At 32.2% G+C, this 9,865-nt stretch overlaps 1 protein-coding gene across 1 annotated transcript in view; it reads left to right on the plus strand.

The window, feature by feature from the left end:
• LOC127857186 (uncharacterized) overlaps nucleotides 1-7,480 on the plus strand; it is a 7,575-nt gene extending 95 nt beyond the window's left edge. Inside the window, exons 1-5 of the mRNA XM_052393603.1 lie at nucleotide 1; nucleotides 703-742; nucleotides 5,957-6,099; nucleotides 6,523-6,597; nucleotides 7,047-7,480. The exon at nucleotide 1 is cut by the window's left edge and continues 95 nt beyond it. Coding sequence (XP_052249563.1) covers nucleotide 1; nucleotides 703-742; nucleotides 5,957-6,099; nucleotides 6,523-6,597; nucleotides 7,047-7,358 — 571 coding nt within the window. The 3' untranslated portion in view covers nucleotides 7,359-7,480. The remainder of the gene's footprint in view (nucleotides 2-702; nucleotides 743-5,956; nucleotides 6,100-6,522; nucleotides 6,598-7,046) is intronic.
• Nucleotides 7,481-9,865: the final 2,385 nt, after the last annotated feature.

Below are 9,865 nucleotides of genomic sequence, written 5' to 3' on the forward strand. Positions count from 1 at the left end.
AGTAAGATCGAGACTACGATGGATTTGTAGAGCCTGTGCTTGGTGGGGAAGCTGATATAACTGTTTGTACACAACCCCATTTGGACAATAATTGTCCCAAGTACTTCTTCGAGTTTGTACCATTCATTGTTATTTCTGCTCGGGTGTTGTTCATTGTGTTAACCATGATCGTCGACTACTCCGTTCTGAACTTCATTCCGCATACTTCTGCATCTTGAAAAAAGCCTGCTGTTGTCATCCATTATATCAATTCCACCAGCAAATCTCAAGCTGGAGATGGTCTTCCAACGTAGACGATTGAGGTTTGGTGGTCTTAGAGAGCATCATACATTATCATTGAAAGGAAGAGGTTAAACAGAACGGTGGAGAGCAGACAGATGGCTCCATGGCGGCTGCCCATCCTGAATAAGTCATCCATCTGTCCATTGAGAAGTACTTCGCTGCATGCGTTTCCTTAGAATTCTTTTATGACTTGTATCAGCCCTCCGTCTATGTCGAATACTTTTAGCACCTATCAGTATGTCAAACGCGTCCGAACGCATTTTTTAAGTCAATGACGTTGTGGAAGAGCTCACATTGATGTTGCAAGTATTTCTCAATTATGGTTCTGCATTAAATAATAATGTTATGTTCCACTGAGATCCGCCCAGCTTTGGATCCCATCAGCTCTTCCTCCAGCAGTTCATTGTCTTTACTATTCAGTCGGTTGTGGATAATGCTTGGATGACTGATGATGCTGATGGTGCGTTTATTTTTTCGGTAGGATGTTGACAAGGAACTATTTCCATTTATTGGCCACCATTCTTCTTCTTTCGATTCAATCCTATTTTCAACCGGCACTAGACACGGTTTATCTTTCATTGAAAATATATTGTTCTTTTACACTTTACGAGTCGAATATTGTACTTGCATTTAAAGGGCATTATTTAAGAAAGACGACTCTTGTATTTGATGTACTATTTTATTTAGGAGTAACGTGACTTGAGCCGTAAACCGCAATTTGATGAACGCAAAAAAAGTTCCTGACGCGGTTATATCTATGAAAAACATGAAGAACGTTCATCAAGGCCCTGTTTTAATCTGAGTCAAGTGTGTTTTAAGAAACATTTGTATTGGTCAAGTCTTCCTAAAACTATATTGATTTAAACGATAGTTTATAATATATAAAACAAACGTATATATATGGTCGCTTGCCGAATGCAGACACCGTTCGGACCATATCTTGCAGGCGCTGGTGAAATGTTCAAGCGTCGCGGCGTAATTCCAGGAACTACGGGGCTGCTGTGCTAAAACAGCGTCGGAAAATACCATTTATATATATATATATATATATATATATATATATATATATATATATATATATATATATATATATATATATATATATATATATATATATATATATATATATATATATACTTTTTACGGTATTGATATTATAAACAGTATTAGTATTATTACATTATTATCCATGTACATGTAAAAATCCGTTGTCATCAATATTTATAATTTTGTTACGCGTACAAATGCATTATTTCCATCACATTCCGCATGAAAAATATTAAATTTTTACATAAAGTGGTACTCCCTAGGTCCTTTGGTCTTTATCATAACTTATAACAAATAGAATCACCCAAGAGTTATTAGTGATATAACATTTTCTAAGAACTAATCAAAATCTTGTACAGTTTAACAATAATCCGGAAAATGTTAGACAGCCCTTTGATTTTCTTATTTGTCCCGCCCATTAGGCTTTTGACCCCGTGAACCTTTTTACATCGAAACTGACGTCGTTTGCGAAAGGATCCGTTAGGCTTTGAAATAACGTTATCTTGTCGGATGTGGGCAAGTTCGTCATACTGTCATCGATTGTAAAGAAAGCTTTTTGGAATTTCTCGAGGTTGAGTTGGCTTTCTTGGTGATGTTATCAATATGGGTTCCCCAGTTAAGGTCGTGGCTGATTGTTACACCAAGGTATTTGGCAGAGTTGGTTGACTTTAGGTTGATTCCATGGATGCTGTATATAGATTTGATTGGGTGGTTTTGTTTTTAGTGATGCGGATTACTTCGGACTTGTCCGGGTTGAAGGCCATTTGCCAATCTTCTTCCCAGATCTGGAGGTTGTTTAAGTCTTGTGCATGTGCATACAAAATATATCTGCAAATGAAACGTCTATTTTTAATTTGAATTTTATTTTGAAAGTGTTGGGAAAAGTATTGAAAAGACAAACAAAACGCAAATGGAATGTATCGAAAAAAACAAACGATGAGGGAATGTATAAAAAACTGAACTTACTTGAAAAACGTGTTGAATTAACATTAAAGTTTAATTGATTTCAGTAAACATTTGCACCAAAATAACCCAAGTGTACAAGTTTATTTACGTATTTTCATATCCGCATTAACATATGTAAAGCTGTAGTCGTAAATTTTATCGATTTTACCCTATTTCGCATCCTTATCTTTATATTGTATTTCTTCAGATGGTGTGTGTGGCAAGACTTTTGACCAGGAAGTGCATACATCGTTATTTTATTTGCGAACATTGGCCTTCGATTATATTTTAAAGTGTGCCATAAACTACTATGCGATGTCTTTTGCTGACTGATATAAGTAAAGGAAATGTAATGGTCAAGTACATAATAAGGCTAGGAGAAGAGTTAAATGAACAGCAAATTAATTGCTCCCTCTGGGATGGGAAGCAATGCCCACCCGCTTAAAAAGGTAATGCACCAAAGAAACGCACCAACATGTAAATCCGTCTTGTAACTTTATTACTTGATTTCACATCATAAATCATTTGAGCAACTTGCCCGTGTTGTCAGCAAATTTGACGATATCAACAGAAACATTTCAATTCATTCCAATATCGCGTTGCGACCGAAATATTATATTTGTATCTAAATATCAACTTGTGGTAAATCACTAACAAAACAAGTCATAATTAAAATACAAAGTAACACAACGAATCAAATCATGGGTTAAAATGATGATGCAAATAAGGTAATGACAGCAAAAAAGAGTTCATTGATGAAAAACGTGTATTAGTAAAAACAGTGCTATATTTATATAAGGGGATTTTTTGACAAAAAAAGATGGCTTCGTCAAACTGTAAACCTGTATAGGGTAAGGTCACAGACTAATGGATTGACAAGCAAAAATTATTTTCTTAAAAAATATGTATTAGAACGCATCAATTGATTGATGGCTAAAGTGAAGAGTTTGTTTTGAAAAAACAGCATGGGTAAATAAAATAAAAAAACATGTTTTAGACATGATGTTGATATACCTTTACGTCAATATATTAACGAATGTTAACGCGCGAGTTATTTGATATTCGAACCCTATTTGGAGCAATATTTCTTCTACATTCTTGCATTCTCTACTTTGGATGTGTTTCGAATTGACGTTTAAAAGCATATACAAAATCCGTTAACAAACCCCTTTATTAAAAAGACAGGCAATTATTTAAGCCACGCTTAATGAATTTCTTAAAGTAAAAATCGTTTGTTGCGCCTTTTACAATTTTTTTATATAACACTTCTACAGTCGAATTCATGACATGCATTATGTGAAACTGATTCATAAACCAAATACAATTCGCACATTTCACGCACATTTGAATGCTATGAGATCACTATGAAGTGTTATGAAATATATTGACAATAAAAGAAGTTTGCGTGATCAAAAATGAATGTGATTGTATAACGCATCTTACACTGGATGCGATTAAACATTTCGCAAAAAATGCGACGAAAATGTAAAGAATGTGAAAGATAAGACTGCTATTTGCATAATGAAATTCAATTTATGAACGAAGTACATATTTGTGTATCATAATGACATTTAAACCTTGGGAACTTTTAACGAGTGAACGAATTTAAACAAGTTGATGATGATATAAAGCCGTATAATCACTAGTGATGGTCATTATATCAGACAGCGACGCGTATGGTGCAATGACACAAAATATCTGATATCTACTAAGAAAAGCTGCTTCTTGGGAGACATTCTTTCCTTAAAAATACCATGGTGTGAAGAAAAATGTCTGTGAGACATCTCATTCGGAACAAGGATTTTTTCAGATTTATGTCTACTGCTATTTATATCCATGCATTCACCCCTGGAATGCGAAAGAATAAGAAAAGTCAACTGTTTACTAAAACTTGCACTGACTTGAACAGCCACAATTGTATTTTATTTTATTTTTTATATTCTGTGACTTTCAGTACGTGGACTCTATCAAAAATTGGAAGATATCCCCTGTTGAATCAGACATTCATTATTTTAAGGATGGACATACCAAAGACAAATAACTTTAAACGTCAAATTAAAAGTATTTTTAATTTAAGAATTCCTAAGAGGAATTTGTTAGTTTGATATTGATAGTTGACCCCTGTATTTTAAAAAAATAATGCAAATGACTCAATTTTGAGAATAAAATTAAAACGTTTGTGTTATTAAACTAAATTATATATAATAATGTTCTTACGTAGTGAGGTGACAATGTTTGTCGTAAAAATACAACAGAAAGAACAAAGATATGCCAATAAAATAGCATGTCAAGATCATACTGCAGTGACCTCTACAATTACCAGCTTCAACCAGAAAGAATAAGTATTATTTAAATAATAAGAATAATAAACAAAATAAAAATAATGTTTATAAAAATAATGTTTATAAAAATAAAATTAAAAAATATTAATAATTATTATTATTATTATTATTATTATTATTATTATTATTATTATTATTATTATTATTATTATGTATTTATTTTTATTATTATTATTATTATTATTATTATAAAAATAAAAATAAAAATAATAATAATAATAATAATAATAATAATAATAATGATAATAGTAATAATAATAATGATAATAATAATAATAATGGTAATAATAATAATAATATAATATTATAATAATAATATTATTATTATTATTATTATTATTATTATTATTATTATTATTATTATTATTATTATCTATTTGATATTAAACACCCTTTGAAGTTTCATGCAAAAATTCTGCACACTATCTGAGCTAAAGCCCTGTAAATTTCATCATACAAAAGAAAACATTATTCCAGTTTAAGAAAGTGTTGGGTAATGGTTCTGATGCATGCTACTTTTCCTCATTGATATTTGGGTACAAATGAAGGTCCATGTTCAAAACTTATTTAGTGTATGAGAAATGGTTCTAAAAAGCTTTGACATACGGACGGACTCAAGGACGGACAGACTGACGGACGGACCTACGAACGGACGGAAGGAAAGATAGACTATTCCAAACCTATATCCTTTCGCCTTCGGCGTGGAACAACAATAGCTGTAATGTATTTAATATTACGACAAAATCAGCCGTTTTTTAACATGCAGTACGCAATTTATAAAATAATCTTTGTAATCCCCGAGTTACAAGGGGGTTTCGTTCGATTTTGTGGGACATAGTGCAAACATGAGAAGCATCCGTTTAACACTTTTCAAAAAGTATACTCTATACCTTAAGTACTCACGTTTGGATGTAGTTGACATACGAAGAGCAGGACATGTATCAAGTTACAATAGATTGATTGTTGTGGGAGGGGATATATACCGAAAATTTACAATCCTTAAGAAACTAACAAGTTTTCATGAAGTTTTATTAGATATATAAATGCGATTTTTAAGAAACAATATCATTCTTTCGGCGACGAAGGAGTAATAACATCGTCAAAATATGGTTTAAAGACATATTCATATATATTCCAATATCTCATTTTAATATCAACTTAGATCTGCAAATATGGATATGAAAATCTACATTTTAAGTGGTAAATACACCATTCTAACAAGAATGTGGTGACACATTTTATTTATTAATGTATTAATGTTTTCTTTTTATTTATTATAGTATTTATTTATTTATTTATTTGTTTTTCAACATAACGTAACCATCATTATTTTACTTCAGTGATTATAGCCCTCACCCAGTTATGCTGGGCTGTTCCGGTGCCGAAGAAAGACCGGAAGGCGAATGAAATTATCGTGATGGAACCATGGAGCAAGCATTTAACGAGGCTAGGCGAGGACTCGAAGTATTTACAGAACAACATTGTTAGTATTTTGGATTATGTGCTTTCGTTTTTCTACAGAAACAACTCTTGAAAGCCACTGATTTTGGGCCAGTGGTAGCAAAGACCCATTGAGAAAGCATTACTTCAGTTGAACTTAAGTGTTATTTTTTAAGTAAAATTGTGTTGATGTATCAAATGCTTATCAAACGTATCAAATGCTTATTCCAAATACCTGTCTAAATAAAGGGCAAATAATGTGGGGGGTTTTGTATTATGATACACATATTCGATCGCTTCTACTGCACTTGGTGATGTTTACTTTTCTGTTTCATTTAAGAAAACAATCCAGCACGGAATTGTTAAAAAAAATTGTCAGTAAACATCCTAATTGAAGTTGGAAAAGTATCTTTAAAAATGCATTGATTTTCGTAACAACACAGACTGTTATTTATTTGATTTTCAGAGCTGTATGATAGATGAACAATGTAATACACCCATCTTACCATACAAACCGGGAAAACTTAGCAAAGGACCAAAGGTGCGTATGTAAATTCTTGATTATCATTAGTAATGCTTTAAACATTGAAGTAATTATTTTGTTTTTCATTTTAATAGAATAGTGCGTTGAAATGAACCAGCTTTAATTGCTGTTCATTATTTTTCGTATGACATTAATTTTCGTTGATATTGTTGGCTGGCCGATCCACCATTTGTATACAAACAAATCGAAAATGACGGACGCAAATTCTTCCTTTTCAAATAATCAGTAATCCACGAATAAACCTGTTAACGAAAAGATAATTTTAAAAAACGCGGGCGAATATATATGATTTTACAGCATCTATATATGAGTCATCGTGTTGCTTATTACAACCCTTAGAATGACCCTTAATCCTTTCGAACTATCTGGTTATCCGAACCATTTTTTTACTCAAAATTGTGAATTCCAAATAAAATAAAATTATATCCTGTTTTATATTTCCATAGGGAAGCAGCGGAAAAGAATACGTTAAAAAGATCGTTGATTACCTTAAGAAATTTCAAAAGGTGTTCTTAACAATCGAAGACAGTATGAAGAACTTGCCCGCATCTGACAAGATAATGGAATTGCAGACCTTAACGAATCCTTTAGTGAACGACGTCGATTCGGTTCTTAAAATAAACGGAGTCAAAGGCGTCAAGGGCGGGAAAAATAAGAAAATCAAAGGACTGTCGGACTTATTCCCAGAGTATTTTACAACTCTTAAGGATTTTGATTCATTCCTTGAAAATGTCATGTCGATATTAAGTCTTGAGTGATTCTGTTATAAGATGCCGTAATAGAAAGTTGTTACAAAATGTGTGTGTAAACATAAGAACCGTTTTTATATTTTATTTGCAAATAGAATGGTATTCACGCATTGGTAGCCTACATATTGATAGATATTCATGAAACAGGCCTTGTTGCATAATACTGTGATACTAAATTATGTATAAAGGATCGATGTGTTTGAATTTGTCATATAAATAGACACCCAGTTGAAAAGAAGTTATTGATTTTTTATAATTCTGTACATCTCTTCTTTCAACTTTTCCATTTTACATTTAGTTTTTTACACTGTAAATTAATATATCTATGTTTATTTATTTATTTGTACGTGTCAAATTGTGTTCCTGATATTTTATTGAAGTATTATCCTTTTTATATATTTGATCTCCACGGAATATTGCGAAAATAAATCATGTATTTAATATATATTGTCGTTGAAGTCAATCTAATTGTGTACTTGGCTACTTTTCGAAAGCCGAAATTACATAATGTTTACTTGTCCGGATACCAAAATTCATTTTTTTCACATGTATGTTTACCAAATTGCACTATGTTCACTTTTCCGCAAACAGATATTGGATTATGTTTACCTCTCCGCAAGCCTCCAATGATTTTAGCTACACATCGGACTATGGTTCGCAGGGGGGGATTACAATCTCTCAAAAGCCCCTTCCGCTTTGCCATCTGCAGTTCAGAATAGTGCGAACAAAGTTATTTAATTTTATATATATCTCGAAGCAAGAAGGCCCAGTTTGCCCTCAAGTGCTCACGTGAGTTCAATGTACACAAATTGTCGAAGACTTGACTTTCTAGTTGACCCAAATTCAAATTCTTAGCGGTTAGCCTGTTATTAGTTAGCAATAACAAATGTAAAAACACGTTTTAAGTATCAATTAACAACCTTATAAGCACTACAAGTTCAAATCCTCTCAGAATTGACAGGAGCCTTAGAATGTGAGCTGTTTGGTATTGAATTTCTGTAACTTAGTTCTGAAAAAAAACTATGTTAAACTTAAGTGCGTAAAGTGTCGTCCTATATAAGTCTGTTCAGTCTGCTAAATAGCTAAAACAAGTAAAAGCTTTACATTCTACACTGAATATACTATTTACTGTTATAATTTTCTCGTTATGGTAGTACTTTTGTCTTAAACATGCATTATCACATAACACTGATTATAACAGGATGATTGTTTATTTACACAATAAAGATTTGAATAGCTATTTTCTGACTGCTGTCATTGTTCTAGTGGATAAAGTGTAACTGATTTTTCGTATGTACAACGAACATTTCATATACCAACGGAATAGTGGCAATTGGTTCATCGAACGTCGCCGTGTGAGTGAGGGCGGATCTCAGTCTATATAAAAGGCTACAAAAATAACGCACATAAGAAACAATTTGAGTACGTCCCAATGTACTTACTTTGTAATTGTTAATATTTCGAACATTTTTATTCGTTTTGTGTGTGTGCATAAATAAGTATAATATACATACTATTCAGAAAACCATTCAGTGGGTAGTTTAAATTATGTGCGGGTACTATATATTATCTCTATGAAATTGAATGAACAATAAAAAATTATAAATGCAATTTTAATTGGAAAGCGACTTTTGATAGCAGTCTCAATTGTATGTGTATCACTTTGATACGAATGAATTTAAACTAAAATAAACATACGAGTCGCGTTCTGAGAAAACGGGGCTTAATGCGTGTGCTTTTATGGTATTTTTAGTTTCAAGGAAGTCCCTCCTTACCGAAAATCAAGTTTAGGCGGAAAGTGTCGTCCCTGATTAGCCTGTGCGACTGCACAGGCTAATCTGGGATGACACTTTACGCAAATGCATTACGCCCAGTTTTCTCAGAACGCGACTCATATACACACATTTATGATATCGGCAGACACTTTTAATAGTTGAACACCTATTTGCAGTGTTTTATTTCCATGTTAACTTGACAGCGTAGCTTTCGGGCAACTGCTGTCTGAAAAATTGAAAGATTAATCAACTTCAAATAGTGCATAACTACATGATTTTGTATACGTTCATTTGCAATTTTTACCGGCTTACAGCTTTTTCAAATCAGTGTATGTGTCAATTAAAAAGTCGATTTTGTTTCCTGCACGTGTATGATTTGACGCACTGACTTGATTTTTGCACACCCGGTCTCAAATATTTTTTTAATCTGTAAGATAACCATTAGTGCTTTTACGTAAGATAAAATAATTTATAAATGTATTGTTCTTTTTAAATCAATGTTCAGTGTTTATATTTTTGAAAAACATAACTTTGCATTGAAAAACAAAATAATGCATTACTTTCAACAACGCAACGGTCAAATAATATGCATACAAATTGCAAAATTGTCTCTTGAATTCTTAAAATTTCAACTTTTTTACGGTAAACATTCAACATTTCGGAATATCAATCCTTTAAATGATGCATATTTGATTCGACAGAGGATATCTTAAAATTTTCCACTATGTTCGATAACTGAAA

This window comes from Dreissena polymorpha, chromosome 14, assembly GCF_020536995.1.
Source record: "Dreissena polymorpha isolate Duluth1 chromosome 14, UMN_Dpol_1.0, whole genome shotgun sequence".
NCBI classification, from domain to species: Eukaryota; Metazoa; Mollusca; class Bivalvia; order Myida; family Dreissenidae; genus Dreissena; species Dreissena polymorpha.